Here is a 24760-nt window from a genome sequence, read left to right as displayed (position 1 = left end):
TTAAAATATAAACTGATTAAACACTCCAACCAAAGACACCAACTGGCTGAATGGATACAAAAACAAGACCCATATATATGCTGTCTACAAGACACGCTCTTCAGACCTAGAGACACATACAGACCGAAAATGAGAGGATTGGAAAAGATATTCCATGCAAGTGGAAATCAAAAGAAAGCCAGAGCAGTAATTCTCATTATCAGACAAAACAGACCTTAAAATAAACAATATTACAAGAGATAAGGACACTACATAATGATCATGGGATTGATCCAAAAAGAAGACCTAACATCTGTAAATATTGATGCAACCAACACAGGAGTGTGCTCAGTCGCTTCAGTCGTGTCCACCTCTTTGCGACCCCATGGACTGCAGCCCACCAGGATCCTCAGCCCATGGGATTCTCCAGGCAAGAACACTGCAGTGACTTGCCCTTTTCTTCTCCAGAGGATCCTCCTGATCCAGGGATCAAACCTACGTCTCCTGCATTGCAGGCACATTCTCTACCACTGAGCCACCAGGGAAGCCAAATACATGAGGCAAACACTAACAGACATAAAAAGGGAAATCAACAGTAACACCATAATAGTGGGTGACTTTAACACCCCACTTACACCAATGGACAGATTATCCACAGAGAAAATTAATAAGAAAACACAACCCTTAAATGACACATTAGGCCAGATGGACCTAATTGATATCTTCAGGACATTTATCCAAACGCAGAATACACTTTCTTCTCAAATGCCACAAACAACATTCTCCAAGATCATTTCTTGGGTCACAAATCAAACCTTGGTAAATTTAAGAAAATTGAAGTTGTATCAAGAATCTTTTCTGTGACTACAACACTATGAGACTAAATATCAATTAGGGATATCTAGACTCGGACAGGACTGAAGCGACTTAGCAGCAGCAGCACCAGGGGGCAAAAACATAAAAAACACAAACACGTGGAGATTAAGCAATATGCTTCTAAATAACCAACAGGTTACTGAAGAAGTCAAGGATAAAATTTTAAAAATACCTAAAAAAAAAAAAAAAAAGTGACAAAACACGATGACTCAAAACCTATGGGATGCAGCAAACGCAGCTCTACAGGGAAGTTTAGAGCAATACAATTCAACCTCAAAAAACAAGAAAAACATCAAATAGACAACATTCTCTTATACCTAAAGCAACTGGGAAAAGAACAAAAAACCCCCAAAGTTAGTAGAAGGAAAGAAATCATAAAGATCAGAGCAGAAATAAATGAAAAAGAAATGGAGGAAACAATAGCAAAGATCAATAAAACTAAAAGCTGGTTCTTTGAGAAGATAAACAAAATTGACAAATTATCCAGAATCACCAAGAAAAAAAGGGGAAATACTTAAAATCAGTAAAATTAGAGATGAAAGGTAGCCTATGAATGGGACAAGAGATTTGGAAATGATTTACCTGATAAGGGGTTAATATCTAAAAATATACAGAGAACTCATTCAACTCAGTATCAAAAACCAAACAACCTGATTAAACAATGGGCAGAGGACCTAAACAGACATGTTTCCAAAGAAGTATTACAGATGGCCAACAGACACGTGAAAAGATGCTCAATGTCATCATCAGGGAAATGCAAACCAAAACCACAGTGAGGTATCACTTCACACCTGTCAGAATGGCTTTTGACAAAAAGACAACAAATAACAAATGTTAGTGTGAGTGTAGGAAAAACCTTGTGCACTGTTGGCAGGATTATAAAATGGTCCAGCCACTATCGGGAACAGTATGGAAGTTCCTCAAAACGTTAAAAACAGAACAATCATACAATCCAGCAATTCCACTTCTGGGTCTTTTTCCAAAGAAAATAAAAACCCTAATTGGAAAAGACGTGATCCCTATGTCCACTACAGCATTATTTACAATAGCCAAGATATGGAAGCAACCCGAGTGTCCATCAATAGAAGATGGAAAAGAAAAATGTGGCAGAGGCTTCCCTGGGGGCTCAGTGGTAAAGAACCTGCTTGTCAAAGCAGGAGACATGGGTTTGATCCCTGATCCAGGAAGATCCCACACGCTGCAGAGCAACTAAGCCCATGCGCCACAACTGTTGTGCCTGCCTGTACTCTAGAGCCCAGGAGCCACAGCTACTGAGTCCTCAGGCGGCAGCGACAGGCCCGTGCGCCCTAGAGCCCGTGCCCTGCACGAGAAACGCCGCCACAGTGAGAAGCCTGCACACCGCAACTAGAGGAGCGCCCGTGCAGCTACGAAGACCCAGCACAGTCAAAACTAAATACAATCATCTTTTTAAAGGATGTGCTGTGCATGTATGTATACACACACACACATACATACTTACACACAATGGAATTATTACTCATTTTAAAAAAAAAGAACTCTTGCCATTCATGACACCATGGATGGATCTAGAGGGTTTCATGCCAGATGAAAGAAGACAGAAAAAAAGGAATACCGTATGATCTCACTTACATGTGGAATCTAAGAAACAAAACGAAAACTCTCCTAGACACAAAGAAGAAACAAGGTGGTTCCCAGAGGGGAGGGGGTGGCAGGCTGGGCAAATACCTGAAGGAAAGTAAAGGGTACACACTTCAAGGCACAAAACGAATAAGCCAGGGGATGCAACACACAGCATAAGGGATACGGTCAGTGACACTGTAGCAACTTTATATGTAGAAGATGCTTACCAGGCTTACCATGGTGATCATCTCATCAACATGTGCAAATGTCAAATCGCTATGAACACTTAACACTGAGACTGAAGCTAACATAATGCTGTACATCAACTATGTTTCAATTTAAAACACAGTTAAGACAGTGTGAACGGGGCTTCCCAGGTAACGCAATGGTAAAGGATCCACCTGCCAATGCAGGAGGCATAGGAGACGTGGGCTCCATCCCTGGGTCAGGAAGATCCTCTGGAGGAGGCAATGGCAACCCACTCCAGGATTCTTGACAGGACAATCCCGTGGACAGAGAAACCTGGAAGGTGACAGTCCATGGGGTTGCAAAAAGCACACATGCATGCAAGATAGTGAATGAGCGATGTGTATTTTAAAATTCAAAAGAAAGAAACTGAACTCAGAACACAAGCAGACACTGTGCACTCGAGTCACTGTCAGCGCCAAGAAGCCCACCTCCCTGCATCTGCCTGGGGTGTGGAATTCTCCACGGATCTGTCAGTCTTGCCGACTCTGGCTTCAGGAAGCCCAGGGACTTTCACAACAGAAAAGAATGCTAACACTGGTCACTGATCTCTGAAGGGAATCGAAGCTCTCTGCCCCATCACAGCACCATTCCTTCCCCAACTCCCCTCTTCAAGGCCTCACAGGCTCCTCCTCGGCCACCAGCTCTTCTCTTGAGGACTCAACACAGCCCCTGCTGGAAAGGGGCTGAAACGGTTTGAGGAATAATAAGAGCCATTTAGAACCGTCTTTCACAATGAAGCAGCTGCTTTTCAAAGTAGATGCCATGCAACTGGACTACACAGAAAGAAATCCTTCGGTACTATGATCATGGCTGGCAAAGTGCCTGATTTATCACAAAGGCAACTCCTTGCCCCTGGGTCAGCTGAGGCCTCCCCGCCCTGTCCCTGCACAGACTTCTCCCCAGGGTTCCCTCCTTGAACCCTTCCAACCCTATAAAAAAGGACAAAAAACCAGCTGGGGCTGGGAGGTGTCTCTTTTTTTTAAATTTACTTTTAATTGGAGGATAACTGCTTTACAAATGTGGTACTGGTTTCTTCCGCACCACGACAGGAATCAGCCACAAGTACACATGTATCCCCTCCCTCTGAGGCCTCCCCCGCCCACCCCCAGTCCCAGCCCTCTAGGCATCACAGCGCTGAGCTGAGCTCCGTGCTGGACACAGTTCCCCACGAGCTGTCTGTCTTACACACGGTGGTGTACATATGCCAGTGCTACTCCCCCAATTCATCCCACCCCCGCTTTGCTTCGCTGTGGCCACAGGTCCGCTCTCCACGTCTGTGTCTCTACCCCTGCCCTGCAAATCAGCACCATTTTTCTAGATCCTGTACATATGCATTAATACATGGTATCTGTTTTTCTCTTTCTGACTTACTTCACTCTGTATAACAGGTTCTAGGTTCATCCACCTCACTTCAACTGAAGAGAAGTGTCTACTTGATAGCAGGACTGCTATTAATACAGTATTTAAGTCAAATAAAACTGAGGCAATGTAATAACTGTGAGTGGGGAGGAAGTCTCATTGGGAGACCATCTCTGACCAGCTCTGTGACTCATACACAAATTGCCTTCAGGAGTAATTCTGCACTTATTAAGAGACACATCACTCATTTCTTTTCTTTCTAGAAGCAGTAACACAGCTCTGTGGCCTCAACATCCTGTCTTTAAAAGAAGACTTTAAGTGGTGAGCATTTTTCAAAAAGCAATGACAGCAACAGAGAGGAAAGAACTATAAAGCATAAACTTGCTGGAAATAAGGGAGAAAGCTATGAAGACATTCTGGAAGTCTTCACGCTTGAAAGCTCACAATTTCTCCTTCTATCCTGATTAACCTACCCAGGCAGCAAAATCACAGAACATGCCCTAGAAGTACAAGGTATCCACTGTGCAATTTTCATAATGCAACATCTGCCTGCCTTAGCAGGCAACAATACCCAATTACAGGAAAAGGTGATGGTTTCTGCAAAAGCCTCTAATTTGGAGAAGTATTTCATCCAAATTCTGTGGCACAGTCACTCTGAAACAAAGTGGATGATACAATCATCCTATGAAACGTGCTGAACGTCATAAAAGACTGACAGAAATGCATGTGAGAGACAGCTGAGGGGGGCGCCTGGCCCGGGCACTCACCCTCACAGCCCAGTGGGCCTCTGCAGAAGGCGGCGTGACCATCAGAGGGCTGCTGCTGTCGTGCTGAGGAGAGAGAGAGACATTCCACTGTAGCTGGCACCGAATTCTACTACAGGAGCACATGTTCATGGTAAGGATATCCATTTCAAAGTGCTTTCAAAGGGGAGAAAGAGCTCAGCAAGTTAAATACAGGATTATCACATCACTCAGCAATTCTCCTCCTAGGTAAAGACCCCAAAGAACTGAAAACAGGTGTGCAAACAATTCCTTGTACATGAATTATTATGCCCACCAACAGACGAAAAGATCAACAAAATGAGGCAGACCACAGAATGCAATCTTATTCAGTCATGAAGAGGCATGAAGTACTGACACGTGCTACAAAGTGGATGAACCTTGAAAACATTATGCTGAGTGAAAGAAACACGATGTATGACTCTATAAAATGCACAGAGATAGAAAGCAGATCAGTGGCTGCCAAGGGCTGGGTGCCGGGTCGGGGGCAGGCAGAGTCAAGAATGATTACTTCATGGGTACACGGTTTTCTCTGGGGGACTGTGACAATATTCTAGAACAGACGGGTGACAGTTACACAATGCTGTGAATGCACTGAACAGCCCAGTGGTTCATTTTTTAAATCGATTTTAGATTACGGGAATCTCCCCGCCATTACAAGAAAATTAGAGAGAGAAAAAACATGGAGCGAGAGAGACAAACAGACAAAGCAGAGAAGCACGGAGGCTTCCGACACTTACGAATTTAGGCGGCGGCATGTTCAAGCTCAGATTGCTCAAGGTGACTTCGTGGCCACTCTGCGCACAGGCCACCAGCCTCAGCGCAACATAGAAACCCTGCAATCCAAGAGGGGCAGGCGTAAACCCCACCCAGCGGGCGGCGGCGGACGAGCTGTCTGCAGTCAGGGGCTTGGGGGCCGAGGGGTTTCATTTCGCTTCAGCAGGGGAGCCCATACATGCTCAAGTCTCTTACAGACTCAGGCAAAGCAGGTCTCACCCTGGGAGCACTGCTTAAGTCAATGTGCTAAAACAGACTTAGCCCATTGCTTTCTGAACGCTATAAAATTTCAAACAGCTGTATTTTCAGAAACAATGAGCTCTCAACATTTAAGAAATGCTAGAGTGTACAGTTTTAAGTCTAAAGGGTGGTTTAACTACGCACTGACTTTTTAGAAATGGTTTGGAATAGACACAGCTGTTTGGGGCCTGACATGGCTCAGTGGATCCCCCTGGCCTCGCTGAACAGAGCATCCCCCCACACCCCCGGCTCCTCAATGGCTGGGCGTGGACTTCCTATCCCACACAAGGACCAAGGACCTGAACTAGGGGCCTTGCCTCCTCCTCACCCTCCTCTGAAGCAAAGACCGATCATGCCACAGACTTAGGGGACTTGTGCAGGATCACCTAGTTTTTCTAAATTGATCAACAGGCCTAAGAACATGGATTCTTTTTAAAGCTATAAACACAATTATGGTTTTAAAATCTCCTTCACAGAAATGTGAGCACTAGAATAGCCTGTCTCAGGCTGATGTCTACAGAATGTCTGTGTAGCATGTAGAGAAATGGGGACATCAGTAAAGTTAGAAGAACTGCACTCAGCAAAGAACTCAGGTTCTTGGGGCTTCCTTGGTGGTCCAGTGGTTAAGACTCCACACCCCCAATGCAGGGCGCAGGGGTCTGATCACTGGTCAGGGAACTGAGATCCCACATGCCACGTGCTGCGGCCAAAAAATTTTTAAAAAGAGAAATAAAACAGGGTTCTCTCCCACAAAGGTCCTCTGAACCCTCAACACACAAACGTGCGCTATGAATCTCAAGCAAGGGAGGAGGAGCGCATGGTGCTAATTCCACAGGTCGGATCATGGACAGTGAGACACCAGGAACCACACCCCTTGGAATAGAGTTTGGGGAAAGAATGAACTAAATTAAAATATGACCAGTTAAAAATCATAAGTACTAGCTTCCCAGGTGGCACAGTGGTGAAGAATCCAACTGCCAATGCACAAAAAATCTAAAGCATTATAACATTCCACTTACGGAATATTCTCAAAATGATGGGATTACATCACAGAAGGAACCAGTGGTTGCCAGGGCTCAGGGTGTGACGCCCAATGGGCAGCATGAGGGGGACTTTTCGGGGGCAGTGAGAATGTCCTAATCCTGACAGTGGCCGTGGTTACCTGAATCTATGCGAGTGATGCAATCACACAGAATTCTATACACCAGGGACAACACCAGACCAAAGCGCCTATGCACGTGGTCAGCTCTGGGTGAGGCCCCTGGTCTAGTGCCGCACGGGACCTGAGCACCGTGCTTTGGGGAGACAGGGAAAGCACACACGGGAACAATCTCAACTCTTTTCTGCAACGTCCCGGAGAGTCTGAGCTTACAGAATGTTGGGAAAACATTCCAGTCACTTGTAACCACACAAAATATTAAAAAGATTACGCTAACCAGGAAACATGGCTCCAAGAGCTCAAGAGGCCTTTATTTTTAAATGAAATCTTGCACTTTGATGGTCTGGTGGCCCCGCTGATGTCTGGTGACACCCGTTGGTGGTGACAAGAGGGAAGAAGTGAGGGGCGACCTTGCCTGGGGGCTCCGGCCCCGCCCCTCCACTTACTGTGTGTACGTGTATGTACCTGTTTGTCCAAGTACCCTTTACCTTCTGGGTCGGCCAAGTCCCATATCTGTGGAAACAAAAGTGCTCTTGAGTGTGACCGCCGATCACTTCCTCACCAAACAGGAGCCACCGTCGCCGCTCACCTATACCTGTGAGCCTTATGTACAGGTCCCAGTAGGCAGACCCAGACGAGGCGAGCGGCCGGGACCCCGCCCTCTGCCCAGCGAGGCACACAGCAGGCAGCAGCACAGTCCAGAGAACTCCCAAGTGTACTAGGCTCCAAGGCCAGCATAAAGCCACAGCTAAGACCCCAAGATGGCTCAGGCCTCTTGTCCGCTACCCATGCAAAGGGGGGCAGCAACCATTAGAGCATGTGCATCCACCAGTTTATAGCCCCGAGAGGTTCGCAGTGGCCAGCCCGCTTCCCAAGAGGAGTACAGACCCCATGAAGAGGGGTCTGCACAGGCTGGTCTCCACCTGCCAGGTGAGCCCTGAGGGTGTTTACAGAAAAGAAATCGCTATCGTTCATCACATACCTTCCCAAGGATAATGTCTGAGAGCCCAGACTTCTTTAGAAAAAGTGCAGCTTCACTCGCCCCAACTCGCCCTGTGTATGCTGGGTCTACCTGGAATTGGGGAGCAACACGTGAGATAAGTCTTTGGCAGCTGAGCAGCAGGTAAAGCAACACCCGTGACACTGGCTGCTGGCTGACAGCTGGGAAACAGAAAGGGAGGGGAGGCCTCTCTGGGCTGCAATTCACAGCTGGGGGTTTCCAAGTCACTCCCTCTCTAAGCTCAATCCAGAAAGACACTAGTGAAAACTTACCTGCTTGTAGTAAGACTCATATAATGGATTTCCGGTGGGAATCTGTAAACAAAACCACAGACATTGGTCAAACATGGACACAAAGCCTCTCTAAAAAAAGTGTCATCCCCTCAATCTGTCTTCAGCAAAATACATAAATATCAAAATCAAAATGTAGGCACTTTAAATGTCCTCTCTACACAGACTCCCTGGAGAAGGAAATGGCAACCCACTCCAGTATTCTTGCCTGGGAAATCTCATGGACAGAGCAGCCTGTCAGGCTCCAGTCCAAGGGGTCGCAAGGAGTCAGACACGACTGAGTGACTTACAGCAAAAAACAGAGACTGCAGTTTATTCTCAGACAGACATCTCACACTTCCTCAGTTTAGAAAAAGGAAATGCTAATGCTCTCAAGTAAGTCCTGATTCCAACACAAACCACGAGGTTGTTCAGGAGGAGTGGCAGCCCGGGCTGGTTTCCACTCACTGACGGATGGGATTCCGGTGTGTCCGGGAGCTCACAGGAACAGACTACATTATCCTTTGAGACTGTGCTCTGGCTCCAGAACCGGAACAGGAGTCTCCACAAGTCACCATGAATCACCAGTCACACCAGCTTCAGACTGGTTTCCCTGCTCCAAGGCTTATCTCCACCCATCTGGTCCTCCTCCAGTCACCCACCCGAAGGACTGGGCAAAAAGGCGCTGACCAGCCCCAAGCGCCAGGAAAGACTTGGCCGATGACAGCTCCCACTAGGACAGGCAGGAAGTTCAAAGTCCTCAGCTTGGCACGGAAGACACTCCACGTTCCGGCCACCAGATTTCCTAAGATGCTGCTGTTCAGAGAAGATAACCACCTGATCTACAGTCAAGAGGCTAATTGAGACACGCCTGGATTCAGCTTGGTGGTGGCGAAACCCTCACACATCCAACAGCCTCTGTGGGGTCTTCCCAACCTCAGCAAGCCGCCCCCCAGTGGCGAGGAGAAGATCCGCGGCAGTATGCCAGCAGGGGCAGGAATTCAGCACCCCTAGAGTTGGACTGTGAAGAAAGCTGAGCGCCGAAGAATTGATGCTTTTGAACTACGGTGTTGGAGAAGACTCTTGAGAGCCCCTTGGACTGCAAGGAGATCCAACCAGTCCATCCTAAAGGAGATCAGTCCTGGGTGTTCATTGGAAGGACTGATGCTGAAGCTGAAACTCCAGGACTTTGGCCACCTCATGTGAAGAGCTGACTCATTGAAAAAGACCCTGATGCTGGGAGGGATTGGGGGCAGGAGGAGAAGGGGACGACAGAGGACGAGATGGCTGGATGGCATCACCGACTTGATGGGCATGGGTTTGGGTAGACTCTGGGAGTTGGTGATGGACAGGGAGGCCTGGCGTGCTGCGATTCATGGGGTTGCAAAGAGTTGGACACGACTGAGCAACTGAACTGAACTGAACTGAAGGTGTTTTATTGCGTGAAAGGAAAAAAGGAATTCAGCACCTCTAAGGTCTTTTATTGAGTGAAAGGAAAAAAACAGGACATGGCAAAGGTGCTGCTGATTCAGGGAGCTGAGAAAAGCGAGGAAGACAAGATCGTGCTTAATCGTATGGAAGGACAGGTGTGTAAACAGCTAAAGAGAAGAATGCCGGGAGAAATGAGTACCGGATGACAGCTGGGATGACAGTGTTCATTTTAAAAGTCTTCAAATACTGTTGTGCAATTTTTCATAATGAATAAAACAGGGGAGGTGGGTTCCTTTCAGCTACAATCACTGACTTGAACCAGCTCAACACTTGCATGCTACTGTGTGGTAAAAAATCACTTCAGTTTAAAAATAATGGCCAGATTACGGTCAGCTTCTCCGGGGGATGGCAACACCTGCAAACACAGGAAGAAGTGAAAGTACAAGAACAGCGGCAACAGAGAATGAAAATAGAAGAAAAGGAGCATAAAGCCCAGAGAGGGAGGCAGAGGAAAGTCAAAACAAAAGAAAGAGGGGAAGTCCTGAAAAGACAGAAAAAGAGAGGCAGAGCAATATGAAAAAGCAAGACACGGGCCTTCCCTGGTGGTCCAGTGGCTAACACTCCAAGGCAGAAGCCCACGGTTCAATTCCTGGTCAGGGCACCATTCCCCGCATGTCGTAACTAAGACTTCCCTCAAGCTGCACCTAAGACCCGCTGCAGCCATAATGAATAAATAAATATTTTTAAAATACACTACTGTGATAGATAACATTAAAAAAAAAAAAAAGGCAAGAAGGGAGGGTAAAGGCCGAAGCTTGAGAAAGAAAAGACGAGGACACCAGTGAGGAGGAGCGAGCGCGAAGCGGGGACTTCCCGGACAGTCCAGCGGTTAGGGCTGGCTGCTTTCACTGCCATGGGCCCAGGTTCAAGCTCTGGTCAGGGAATTAAGATTCGGCAAGCAGTGTGGCATGGCCAAAGGAAAAAACACTAAGTGTACAGCAGCTACGGCAACTCCCTGGCCGGCAGCTTCCTCCCGCCCCGGGCCCTTGCAGATACCATTCTGGGGGAGGCTGTCCCCTTAGCTTCTTATGACTTAGACAGTAGTGACCACCATCACACCCTGTTTGATTGTCAGAATTTAAAATTCCACGTGAAATCATAGAATTCAACAGCAAAAAAACAAACAACCCACTATGACCTGAAGTCTTCATATGCCTATGAAGAAATAGGCAGAGGATCTGAACAGACATTCTTCCAAAGAAAGCATGCTGATCCAAAGGAAATGAAAACACCAACTCAAAGGAAAACAAACAAACACCTCCATGCTCATTGCGGGATTATTTACAATAGCCAAGACCTGGAAGCAACCTAAATATCTACTCATTGATGGATGAATGCACACAGAGAGAGGAATACTGCTCAGTCCTTAAAGAAGAAGATCTTGCCATTTGTGACAATGAACCCTGAGGGCATTAGAGTGAAATAAGTTACACAGGGAAAGACGATCTCACTTGTATGTGAAATCTAAAAAACAAAAAACCAAACCCACAGATACAGAGAACAGACAGGTGGTTGCCAGGGGTGGGAATAGGGGGTGGGTAAAATGGGTAAAGGTGGTCAAAAGGTACAAACTTCTGGCTATAAAATAAGTTATTAATAATATTGTATTGTATACTGAAAGTTACTAAGAGGACATCTTAAAAGTTCTCATCACAAGAAAAGAAATGTTATAACTATGTGTGGTGATGGATGTAAGTATTGTGATCATTTCACAACATGAACAACAAATAAATAACAAATCATCACGTTGTACAAGTGAGACTAACAATGTTATATAGGTCAACTATAATCTCAATTTATAATAATTAACTAATTAAAGGTCTACATGCTCTCAAAACATATCACCCTGGAGGAACACAGCCAAGAGAGGAAGCAGAGTCAGGCCGGCTGTTTGTCACCTCTCAGTAAAGGTGGTAGTGCTGGGTCCCAACAGCACATCATGTACTCGCAGTGCATGGGAACAGAATTCAAGACCACAGGGACCCCCTCTCCCAACCTGGACAAAGGTGCCCTTGTTGCCAGCAATCGGAGAGGCATGGCTCTGAAACAAATTTCCAGTGGTATTTTTTTTTTTTTTAAGATCTCATGTTAGGCAAGAGAGAGGGTTCTAAGCTACTGTGATTCCAATGAAAAACAGAGTTATGGTATTTGGAGCACCGAGGGTTAATAACTGTCTCAAACTTCCCAAAGATCCCCTGGAGAAGGAAATGGCAACCTACTCCAGTACTCTTGTCTGGAAAATTCCATGGACAGAGGAGTCTGATAGGCTACAGTCCATGGGGTCACAGAGAGTCGGACACAACTGAGTGACTTCACTTCTACTTCTTCAAACTTCCCAAATGCTTCCAAATCAGATCCACGATCAGGAGAAACAAGACCTCAAATAATTCAGAAAAGGCCCTGAAGCCCCAGGCCCCAAAGCCTGAACTGTCAGTGCTAAGAGCTCCTCTCATAGGCAATCTGTAGTCAGAGGTCGATCCCAGATGACCCACAGCTAATGGAAAACCACAGAGTATGCCTCACTCATTCCTCACTAAATACAGGGATCAGTCTGGGTAACCGGGGACAATGACAGCAGGTAAGAGGCTCTGATTTAATTACACACACGTCAGCCACTACATAAGCAGAGACGGGCGGGGAAGGGGAAACATCGGTAGATCTAATTGGCACTTCCTCTTACCACACAACGTCCCCCCCGGGAGAGTGGAGTCATGCCTGCCAGCTGCCCCATACATGACTGCAACAAAACTGAAGACAAACGCTGCTCAGGCCTCGAGCCCCTGGACGACAGGCAGGGACCTGGGACATAAGCAGCTCACTGCTGCAGGCAGCCACTCTGCTAGGACAGAGGCCCAAGTGCTGAGAGTGGGCACCAGAGCTGCCCACCTCTGTCCAACCCCGAAGTGAGGCCAGGGCAAAGGCAGAAAGGGAACAAGCGAGGGGACAAGGCCTTCAGTGTTCAGAGGCTGCGGACAGCTCAGAGACGGCTTCAAGAATGGAAGTCAGACAGAGCCTGCGCAGGAGGGCGTTCTCCTCCACCAGACCAGGGTGCTAAGGGGCCACCGTTGACTCTGCATTATTCACTGACATTCAGTACGACTTTCACTTTGGGGACTTTCCTGTAGGTCCAGTGGCAAAGACTCTGCCCTCCCAATGCAGGGGTCCTGGGTTCAAACCCCGGTCAGGGAACTAGATCCCGCATACCACAACTAAGACCTGGCACACCACAATAAATAAAAACCCCTGAATCTGATCTTTCAGCTGGTCTCCTAAAACACTAAGAGAAGTTTCCAGGGCCTCTTCACTCTATCCTCCAGCCCAGAAGTGAAGGTCGCTCAGTCGTGTCTGACTCTGCAACCATGGACTATACAGTCTATGGGATTCTCCAGGCCAGAATACTGGAGTGGGTAGCCTTTCCCTTCTCCAGGGGATCTTCCCAACCCAGGGATCGAACCCAGGTCTCCTGCATTGCAGGAGGATTCTTTACCAGCTGAGCCACAGGGGAAGCCCAAGAGGCAATGTACAGATGGGGAGACAGACAGGGATGCAAGTGTGTGCAATCTTAACACATGGGGAAAAGCAGCTTGAGATGAGGAACACAGCAGTACTACTTTGGAAGGGAAGCCCTGAGGATTGGGCTTTCTAATCCTCTCAGGACTGAGTCCATCAGCTCCGACTCCTGCTTTCATACAGGGCAGGAGCTCTTCTGCAAAACAAAACCAAGATTGCTCCCTTGCTTGTTTCAAAACGTTTGTAACGTAAAACCATTTTCATTTTTAAACTTTTAAAAAAATTATCTATAATTCCTTGTTCTGATAAATAGTGGATCACATTCACTGAATGCTCACTGTTTTCTGTCCTGAATCTCATTTAATTGTTTCCAACAATGCTACAGGGCAGATACTACTGTTTGCCCCAATATATGGGTGAAGGGACCGAAGTTACCTTGCCTGGGGTCACACAGCCCAGAAGTGATGGAGCCAGAGGAGACCCAGGCCATGGGACACAAACCCACCCTGCAAAAACAGCCAGGGCATGCAGAGCTGGACACAGGCCCACTGCACAGCCTCCTGTGCACGATCGCCTGAGAAGATGCAAACACGTGACTATGTCGTGGTAGACTGCAGTCAACGGACGTGGTCAAAGTGTAACACTTGACTTAAGCACAAGAACTGACCTGAAAACCAGGGCGGCCTGCCATTTCCTCAGGAAAACTGAGACTCCGTAACAGCCGTGTTTCTCAAACCTGTTGCCAAGTTTTGCAGGAAGTTAGGCACATACCACCAGAAGACATCCCTGTGTGAGTTCCTACTCGGAAAGCCAGATACTGAGGCCAAAACAGGGCTAGAGAAGTGCTCACTTGTTAATCCCTGCATTTCACCTTCCTCTTAGGTTCCCCCTGGCGGTGTGCACAACCATCACCCTGGCTGTGTGTATAGCCCTCCAGGCAGGCCAGACCGCACTCTGCAGGTAAGGAAACCAGGCTGTAACTCAGCAGCTCTCACAGAGCATCAGCAAACACTGGGGCATCCTGAACCTCCCTGACACTGACAGCTCCCTCCAACCGCTGGATCCAAGGCTCCTAAGCCAGAGCTAAGGCAAACACTGCGGGAAGAACTGAGACAGCAGAAAGAGCCTTCATAAATACTGAGGACAGAGATATCCCAAATTTAAAAAATCAGCAAAGGGTAAGAAAAAGGCAATTCTGAAAGAAGGGATGCAGCAAAGTTAGGGGAGATGTTCAGTTTAGATACTGCAAAACAGCAGGAAATGCCAGTGTGTGCCATCAGGCTGGCAAAGGTGAAACATGACCCGGGCCCTGCCAGTGGAAAAATGACGTGGGTGGAGGGGTTTTCTGGAGGCCAATGCAACATGTGGTACATGTGCACGCCCCTGACATGCAGGTCTAACGGTCTAACGTGACTCCGCCAAGTCTTCGTTGATACAGATGTGATTACTCAAAAATTTATATAGAAAGGCAAAGGAACCAAGATAGCTGGAACAATGCTGCAAAGGAATAGAGTGGGAGGACTCTGTCCACCCATCCCAAGGCTTGCTATAAAGTTCCAGGAATCCAGACAGTGTGGCACTGATGGAGGTAAAGACACACAGAACCATGGCCCACAACAACGAGCCCAGCAGAGACCCACGCAGATATGCCCAGCGGACTTCTGACAAAGGTGCGGAAGCCCCCAGGAGGAAAGAGGCCCGTGTCCACCGGTGCTGGAGCAATGGGCCACCCTCCAGAGGGAGAATGAGCCTGGAGACATTAAGTCTCACACTTTCTACAAAATTAATGCCAAGGGGACCACGAACTTAAATGTAAAGCCAGAAAACTTTCAGAAGAAAAACAAAGGAGAAAATATTCAGGATCAGGGGCTGAGGAGAGAGTTCAGACTTGCCACCAAAAGCCTGATTCAAAAGGAAAAAAAAAAAAGGAAATCGATAAACCGGACCTCAACAAAATTTAAAATGTTTGATCTATGAAAGACTCTGATAAGTGGATGCAAAGACAAGCCACAGACTAGAAGGAAATACTGCTGACCCTTGAACACTGACTGTGGAGGTTAGGGCACTCACCCTCTGCACAGTTTAAAATCCAAGTGTAACTTATAGTCGGCCCTCTAAATGCGGCTCCTCTGTTCCACATCTATGGAGTCAACCAAACTCGGATCAAGTAGTACTTGATTGTAGTACACATTTACTTTAAAAAAAAAGTTTTAAAAATAAAGAAAAAGAGGCCACTCCTTCAGGGTTGGCCTGCTCAAGAGAGTAAAAAGAAAAGAAAAAATTCACATATAAGTGGACCTGCACAGTTCAAACCTGTGTTGTTCAAGGGTAACTGTATTTGTAAATCACATATCCAACAAAGGACTGGTACCTGGAATATATAAAGTAAAAGTGGAAGTGTTAGTCACTCAGTCGTGTCCGACTCTTTGAGACCCCATGGACTATAGCCTGCCAGGCTCCTCTGTCCATGGAATTCTGCAGGTAAGAATACTGGAGTGGGTAGCCATGCCCTTCTCCAGGGGATCATCCCAACCCAGGGATCAAACACGGGTGTCCCACATTGCAGGCAGATTCTTTACCATCTGGGCCACCACAGAAGCCAGGAAGGAATACAGAAAGAACTCTCAAAACTCAGCAACACAAAAAGGAAACATTTCAATGAGAACATGAGCAAAAGACATGAAGGGATATTTCACTAAACAGGATGTACAGATGGCAAATACGGACATGAAAAGATGGTCAGTATACCTTCAGCTGTAAACTGCAAATTAAAAACCATAGTGACAGGGAGCTATATTCAATATACTGTAATAACCTATAATGGAAAAGAATCTGAGAAGTTATATTTATAACTGAATCACTTTTCTGTGCATCTGAAACTAACCCAATATTGCAAATCAACCATACTTCAATTAAAAAAAAAAAATTCTCTTGAAAAACCACAGAATGAGGCCACCACACAGCTATCAGAACGGCTAAAACAGCAAACAGTGACACTGGTGAGCATGCAGAGAAACTAGGTCACTTATACATTGCTAGTGGGAATGTAAAAAGGTACAATTACTCTGGAAAACAGCCTGGCATGCAGTTTCTTTAAATAAAAAAAAAAAAAACAACTAACTAAACAGACAACTGTCACAGACCAGCAACTATCCTGGGCATTCAGAGAAATGAAGATTTAAATTCACAGAATGTCCTGTACTCAACGCTGAGTGCAGCTTTATCACTAACAGTCTTGCAGAACTGAAAACACGCCAGGCCTCCTTCAGCGGGTTTTTGCTCTCACGGACCGTGGCCCCACAGCACCACGGAATACTGCCTGGCAACGAAAAGGAAGCCACCACGGATCGACACGGCCACCCAGGAGAACCTCCAGAGCACTACTGCAGCGGCTGCTGCGTAGTTGCTCAGTCGTGTCTGACTCTTTGCGACCCCACGGACTGCAGCCCACCAGGCGCCTCTGTCCATTCCCAGCCAAGAGTACTGGAGCGGGTTGCCATCTCCTTCTCCAGGGGATCTTTCTGACCCAGGGAACAAACCCACGTCTCCTGCATTGGCAGGTGGATTCTCTACCAATACTGAGTGAAAAAGGCCCATCTCCAAAGGTTCCATACTGTATGAGTCCACTGCACATCATCAAAATGCTGAAATCACGGAAACGGACAGATCAGTGGTTGCCAAGGCTTAAGGAAGGAACGAGGTAGGAGGGAAGCAGGTGTGGCTGTAAAAGGGCGACCAGAGACCCTGCGGGGAATGGAACTGTTCTGCATCCACCCGCAGAGCACATGACTTTCTGGTTAGGTGCAAGCTCAGTCGCTGCAGTTGTGTCCGACTCTGCAACCCTATAGACTGTAGCCCGCCAGGCTCCTCTGTCCATGGGGATTCTCCAGGAAAGAACAGTGGAGTAGACTGCCACCAAACTCAAAAAATTTTAAAGGGAGACTCAGGAGATTTACAACCAAATGCAAGATGATATTTTTAGCTAATTAGGGAAATTTGAATTATGGCCTGGGTATCAAATAATACTAAGCAATTCTTATTAACTGTTTTATGTTGTGGTAGGGCATGGCGGTGATGTAAAAGAAAACAGTCTCAACTACTAGAGGTGCACATTGAAATATGACTTTTTTTTTTTAATATTTATTTGTTCTGCTGCTCTGAGGCCTTCAAAGCCACATGCAAACTTCTTAGTTGTGGTATGTGCAATTTAGTTCCCTGACCTGAGACCAAATCCAGGAGCCCTGAATTGGGAGTACAGAGTCTTAGCCACGGACTATCAGGGAAGTCTCGAAATATGATTTCTAAGGTGAAAACAAACTTGGGTAAAGATATTTGCAAAATGTTGGCATCTGTTGTGAACTTGTGGTGAGTACATGGGAGTTCACTAAATTCTTCCCTCTGCTTTTAATCTGTTTAAAATTTTCACATAACTAAAGACCAACAATTGATGTGTTTCTGCTCTGGCAAGGATTTCCATGATACAAGCTGCTTCAGGTTCAAGTGTGATAAATGAAGAGCAGCTTTACCACTGGCAGGATCATGCTTTTGTCAAATAATAATAACCAGAATTTCTTTAACACACAACCCCAGGGATTCACTGATGATCGGATATGCAGGAGTGCCGTTCTTGTGGGCGGGGACTGCAGCTGACAGTGAAGGACTGCAAGCAGTCAATAACTTGTTAAGCCAATAAATGGATTACTGTGTCTCCTGGGGACAGAATACCATACAACAGTAAAAACAGCCCAGGCAGAACATTGAAGAAGTCTGCCTAAGTGAAAAGGGCCCAGAGCAGAAGGCCCGGTGATGATCTGGCTGGGGAGCACACAGCAACCACGTCCCCGGGGATCTAAACCTGGCGGGACGGACGCCACAGGTGTGCAGTGACTCTTCCCTGTGAGCTGGGGACCTCCCCCCGCTTTCTGAGTTCTCCAGGTAACACACACTGCTTCTGTAGACAGAACAGAAAAGGGAAAAGGAGACGTAGAAGATGAGGGATCTGAAGGAAGATACATGATTCTCCCTGGAGACCCAAATGACGCCACGATGAAGGACTTGAAAGTGCGCACCTGCCCCGTGGCACAGGAGGCAGGGCCTCCCTGCGACCCACACAGACCTCGGGGCCTTTTGCGTTTACAGTCCCCGCCTACAAGGAGACTCCGCTCAGTGCAGGAGAGGCGGGAAACAGCTTCGATCCCTGGGTGAGGAAGATCCCCTGGAGAAGGAAATGACAACCCACTCCAGTATTCTTGCCTGGACAATTCCATGAACGGAGGAGCCTGGCGGGCTGCGGTCCACGGGGTTGCAAAAAGTCAGGTAAGCATGAGCAACTGAGCACACACAAGGAGGACCATGGAGCAAGAATGTTCAGAAGGTCCCGGCAGACCGCGAAGCGCCAAGGGGAACACGGCAGGCCGGGGAGCTCAGGGCGAGAAGCCACTTGCAGGAACACAGAATCGAGGCGGGACAGCTTCCATGCTCCCGGGACCAGAGCTCTCCGCCCCGTCTACCAGACACGGAAGGGAGAAAGGAATGAAGTCACTGGAGGCCGCCTTCTGGCTCCAACACACTGATCCATGTGGGATGCAGGACCTACACGGAGCCCCGACGTTCCCCAAGAAAGCCTCCGCCCACACCTCTCGGCGGGGTCTTCTCATCACCAGGGGAAGCAGAACCACAGAGAGGTCAAGAGCGCCACCACACATGTAAACTCAAGTCCTGTCCCACCACTGGGATGCTGTGCAACCCTGCGGAGGCTGAGCAGCCTTTCTGTGCCTTGATTTCTTCATTTGGAAAAACAGGACAAGGACTCCCGCCGCTGGCCACTGACATGTGGTGAGCACCCGTCAAACACTGGCCTGTCAAGTCCTATCCTCTCACATATCACTCTCCTTCCACCAGCTCCTTTATGCTCTGAAATGCCCGCCCCATCATGACTGCATCGCAAACTAAGCTCCTCCCGTCCTTCACAGACAACTTCTTAGAACAGTGGCACACCCTTGGATTTGCCAGTGTTCTGCTCTGGAACTTACGAATTCATTCACTCACTTAAACGCGTACACGGTGGACTTCCCTGGCGGCTCAGTGGTAAAGAATCTACCTGCCACTGCAGATACAGGTTCGCATCTTGGGCTCTGAGGCTCAAGAAAGGGGAGAGGCAGGCCAAGTGAGCCCAGGACTCCAGCGCAGGAGCCTCGGATGTGACAACGGGAGGCTCGTCCCGGGCCTGCAGAGTCAGAGGGAGAGGTCAGGGACGGGCAAGGCTCTGGAGCGAGTCCCCCAGCAGGGACTCGGGGTCACTCGGCGCCGCTTCAGTGAGCCAGGAAGGGCAGACACAGTGAGACGACAGGCCCGCCCACCCCTTGCTGAGAGGTCAGAACGTCACCCCATCCTCCTGAAGGCGAGCTGGGCAGACGCGCTTGTGAGGAGGAGAACTGAGTACACTCAGCCGCTGGGAGCGGGCGAGAGCAAGGAGTGGAGGAAGCTGGGGAGACACTGCCCCGCCCTCCAGGAACGACGCCCAAGGATGCAGCCACCCACGGTGCAGAAACAGGAACAGGGGCTGCTCGCCCCGAACATGTCTCTCTGTGAGGTCTCTACGGGGCATCGAGGTGGCAATCCCTCCTCCACGCCACAGTATCTACGGAGTGCCTGCCTGGTTCTGGGCACTGGCCTCAGTGGGGGTGCAACAGTGAATAAGGGGATCCCTCCTTGGCCTCCTGGAGCTCCTGCTCTGGAGGAGGCATTAGACATGACAGTGAAAACAGCGGGGCGCAAGCTGTGAGGAAAAGGCGGATGGGGAGCGACTCAGGGGCCCACAGACACCGAGCCGCAGGGAGAGGAGACGGCAGCCACCTTGGCCGAGTCTGCCCAAGGGGACCCCGGACGCTGAGCACCCGCGCGGAAGATCTGGGGGAAGACGGGCCCGACAGAGCCAGAAGGAGGCACCACTGGCAAGAAAACACGCAGGGGGTGGGGTGCTGGGGGGACTGCCAGGCACAGAGGGAGGGGTACGGGGCTGAGTGCAGCCACGCGGTGGAGCAGGTGGGAGGGGCAGGACAGGGACCTTGCCCAGGCCACCTGGATGCAGCAGGGAGCAGCTTCCAGCCCCAAACTCCTGCTGAAGATCAGCGCAGCCCTGGCCTCTCCACGGACTGCAGCCCGCCAGGCTCCTCTGTCCATGGAATTCTCCAGGTGAGAATACTAGAGTGGTGGCCATGCCCTTCTCCAGGGGATCTTCGCACCCAGTGATGGAACCTGGGTCTCCTGCATTGCAGGCAGATTCTTTAGCTTCTGAGCCACCAGGGAAGCTCATAGCCCTCCTAGACACGGCCCCTCCAGGCGTCTCAGAGAACAGCCCCTCCCCCATCATTTCCACTGTCTCTTCCCCTCCTCCATCTGAGGGACCAGGCTCTGTAGACTCACAGGGGTGACGCCTCAGCCGTCAGGGCCCCCTACACACAGCAGGCACTGACTGCCCTCCGTGAAGGTGCCCGCTCCTCACAGCGCTCCCAACCTCCCCCAAGCGTGCCCTCCTGCTGTTCTCAGTCGTGCCCGACTCTGTGACTCCACACACTGCCGCCTGCCGGGTCCTCTGTCCACGGGATTCTCCAGCAGGAACACTGCAGCGGGTTACCATTTCCTTCTCCAGGGGATCTTCCCGACCCAGGGATCAAACCCGAGTCTCCTATGTCTCCTGCACTACAGGCGGATTCTTTATCATCGAGTCACCAGGGAAGCCCCAAACATGCCCTGAGCCTTCCCCAAATCCCTATGTTGGCCACCCCAGGGTCCCAACATCCCTGCCATCTTCTGAGCCCTGGTGCAAATGACACCAGGACCCAGGCCAGGTGGGGTCAGCAGCTCTCCGTGCCGCCTCCCTGCTCCCCTCTGCAGGTGGCACCGTCAGGCCTCCCAGCGCCCAGCTCTGGAGAGCCCAGGGGCTCTCGGAGTTCCCGGCACTGAGCCAGGCTCCCCCGTTTCACAGTAAGTGAAAAGACAGTCCCTGCGACCACAGGGCAGAGCATCACGTCTGGTCAGAGACCAAACCACAAAGGTAGACGAGCAAAGGCACGGGCAGGGACAGCGTAGGAATGAAGCCTCGGCCTGAAGGAGGGAAGGGTCACGGAGACAGAGCAGTGAGGGCAGCCTTCCAACCCGCGCCGCGCTCCGCACACACCTCGGCCTCTCAGCTGGCACCCGCGCTCGCCTGCTCCCTCTGCATCCCACTTGGCATCCCCGGGTCACAGCTCAGCTCAGAAAGACCCTCAGTGGCTGCTGAAGGGGTATGGAGTCCCACCCGGTCCTGCTCGCTGCGTGCTCCCCTGCCACCGTCTGGCCCTGATGGCTTAACCTCCCCCCAAACACGCACGCACGCACGCACGCACGCACACACACACACACACACACACACACGGCCGTCAAACCCTGCCTGCCCTCCATCCCGGTCTGGTGGATGCCCCACTCTACATGCTGGGCACCTCTCACCCTGGCTGAGCGCACATCGCCCCTAGTGGGGCATGTGGCTGTGTGTGTCTGCGTGCTGAAAGCCAATTACCTTCCATCCCCCGCATCAAATCTCCAGCTGTAAGAGTTAGTGCGAATTCCCCACTGAAGTGAGTCCCTCTCTTCCACGCTTCCGCAGCCCCAAATTTATAAAAGAGACACTTCTTCAAGCCTAATTTATGTTAAGACTCCTGTACTGACTGGGCCCCCGTTCCCTACATTTCACTTCTTGGAGGATAGAGTTTCACACTCACATGTTATGAGCTCCACCCACAACAGTGGGTCAGAAAAAGGTTGTTCGTGGGATAGGTGAGATTTAGATGGCACCTTGGAAGGGAGGGGCTGAGATGGGTGGAAGGTGGTCAGCCCTCCGGCAGACAAGGCTCCCACTTGGAGGTGGCAAAGTGAAGATGAGCTTGAAGCCTCTTGGGGCCTCAGTTTCCCCATCTGTAAGACATCTGCTCCTATATCAAGTGAGAAAATGTAGATAAAGCACAGTCTGCAAAGGGAAGCACTTACGAGATCTATTATTATGGTGGCTTTTATTATTGTCACCGAGACAGAAGACCAGGTTTTATATACAAAGAACTGTTGGGATAGAAGTCAGACAAATCTGTTAGGACGTGTGCTGCGATATCAAACCATGTTGCAGCTGGCCATGCCAAACGATCTTTTCAGCAAACAGTAAAATATTTCACCAAGCGCTGGCTACACGATGGTACACATCACCCTCGTTTTCTCTCTCAACACCAGGACAGAACAGTCTTTCAGTTCTCTTAGTTTCCGTGGTTCGTTTTTATTTAACACATAATCTCACACATAGTGGGCTAAAGAAAGAAAGAAAGTTGCTCAGTCATGTCTGATTCTTCACGACCCCATGGACTGCAGCCCACCAGGCTCCTCTGTCCATGGAATTCTCCAGGCCAGAATACTGGAGTGGGTTGCCATGACCTTCTCCAGGGGGTCTTCCCAACCCAGGGAATGAACCCAGGTCTCCTGCATTGCAGGCAGATTCTTTACCGTTGAGCCACCAGGAAAGCCCACAGTATGCTAAGTACATACCAATAAAAACCCACGTACAGGATTGTGATGAAAGAATATTTTCTAGTGGCAAGAAGGCAACAGAATAAAATCAAAAAGTAGAAAGCCAATACTAGAACCTTGGTCTGGAAGAAGCTGCTGATTCCACGGCCTGATGTGTGAGCACCAGAGTGACCCACAGGCTTGCCCAACTCACTCAGCATCGTGGGTGTCGGCTCATCCCCTGGGGAGCCCCCCTTCTGCATAGGCAGTGTTCAAAATGGGGAGTATTCCCTGATGGTCCAATGGCTAAGATTCCACACTCCCAATGCAGGGGGCCTGGGTTTGATCCCTGGTCAGGGAATTAGATCCCATGTGCTGCAACTGAAGATCCCACAACTAAGACTCAGCACAGCCAAATAAATATTTTTTCATGTTCAAAATGGACACAGGAGTGTGCTGAGGGCACAGAAGCCGTTCTAACCCTTATCAAAGAAACCACCCAAAGGGAGAAACATTTGCAGTCACACACACCAAAGTCAATCAGGTTCTGGGACCTCCAACACGGCTGTCTCTCAGGTGTGGGACAACTTAGAGGCTGGTCCCAGCCCCAAAACTTCAGAGTCCTAATGGTTATACTATCTCCAAAAGAGAGCCTCACTGTCAAGCTATTTTCTTGTTCAATCTTTCCTCTTTAAAAACAGCCTGAAAGAACAGTTTTGTTTCCACTGGAAATGTAAAACTAAAAAGCTCATCCTCAGACTTGCCTGGTGGTCCAGTGGCTAAGACTCTGCACATCCAGTGCAGTGGGCCAGGGTTCGATCCCTGGTGAGGGAACTAGATACCACCTGCAGCAACTGGGAGTTCCCACGCCGTAACTAAGACCCAGCTCAGCCAAATAAATAAATAAATATTAAAAGTGATGAATCAATAAGCATAAGGATGATGGCAATGACACCTCCCTGACAATGAATCAGTGGTGAAGGGGCACAAAGGGGGTGTCCAACCATACTCCCTCACTTCCACGCAAGACCTGTGCCCCAAATCTCTCCCCAGCACCGCCCTGGGGGACGCCGGGTGACCAGAGTCCAGGAACCAGGGCTCTGACTGGCCGCAAAGGGTGGGAGAGGGGAGAGGCAGGTCTGGTCTTCCTCCTCTCCTCACTTCCTGCCCAGTGGAGGCCATTCACTCCACCTCTGCCGGCTGCCACCTGACCTCCACGAGACCTCTGATCGTCTGGGAGCCCGGCCCCAGTTCAGTTGTCTGAAGGGCTGGCGCTTGGCTTTATTCATCTTGGGCCTGAGCCAGCACATGTTAAGTGCTCGGTAAACATCATGGGGGTGTCCCCAGGGGATGGGCTGCACCTCTGTGTGGAGTCTAGCCCGGCCTGGACGACTGCTGCAAAGGTGATGACGCTCTGGTCTCAGTGGAGACAGCCACCGCCTGGCGCCACCCACCGGCTCCCAGGAAGGCCCGCCTGGTCCTGCTGCCTGCCCACACCACAGCTGCTTTCCACGCCCCCTCGGAGGACCCCGTCCGAGCAGCCAATCCACACACTGCTTTGACCACCAGCCCTTCTGCCCTCCGGCCCTCTCCGGCCAGGCTGCTCTGTGTCACCACAGGGCCCATCACAGCAGATGTCTCCGAACTAGCACCAACTCTGGCCATTCCCTGGAGAAGCAGTCAGACAATCTACGCCTGTCGCTTCACTCCTCAAGAACTGCCAGAGAGCCTAACTCTCTCTTATAAAGTGGACTTGCCCAACCAGTCACCCGTTAGCTCAACAGATGATTACCAGCACCTAAAGTTGATGTTCAGTCACTAAGTCGTATCCGACTCACGCAACCCCATGGACTGTAGCCCACCAGGCACCCCTGCCTATGGGATTTCCCAGGCAAGAATACCAAAGTGGGTTGCTATTTCCTTCTCCAGGCCATATTCC

At 49.4% G+C, this 24760-nt stretch overlaps 1 protein-coding gene across 6 annotated transcripts in view; it reads right to left on the bottom strand.

Annotated features, from left to right (window-relative positions):
• EPS15L1 (epidermal growth factor receptor pathway substrate 15 like 1) overlaps positions 1 to 24760 on the bottom strand; it is a 105326-nt gene that overhangs the window by 72754 nt on the left and 7812 nt on the right. For 5 of the 6 annotated variants that reach the window (XM_020908656.2, XM_020908657.2, XM_020908658.2 and 2 more), the window contains exons 2-6: positions 8296 to 8337; positions 8006 to 8095; positions 7489 to 7536; positions 5588 to 5683; positions 4833 to 4895 (exon numbers count right to left, since the gene is read on the bottom strand). In XM_020908656.2, coding sequence (XP_020764315.2) covers positions 4833 to 4895; positions 5588 to 5683; positions 7489 to 7536; positions 8006 to 8095; positions 8296 to 8337 — 339 coding nt within the window. Of the gene's footprint in view, positions 1 to 4832; positions 4896 to 5587; positions 5684 to 7488; positions 7537 to 8005; positions 8096 to 8295; positions 8338 to 13960; positions 14022 to 24760 lie in introns of those variants that run through there. The other variant, XM_070462399.1, reaches the window with a different exon arrangement.

The sequence above is a fragment of the Odocoileus virginianus genome, chromosome 3, assembly GCF_023699985.2.
Source record: "Odocoileus virginianus isolate 20LAN1187 ecotype Illinois chromosome 3, Ovbor_1.2, whole genome shotgun sequence".
Lineage (NCBI taxonomy): Eukaryota > Metazoa > Chordata > Mammalia > Artiodactyla > Cervidae > Odocoileus > Odocoileus virginianus.
The sequence above is the reverse complement of the archived record's forward strand: the minus strand, read 5'-3'. Positions and strand labels throughout refer to the sequence as shown.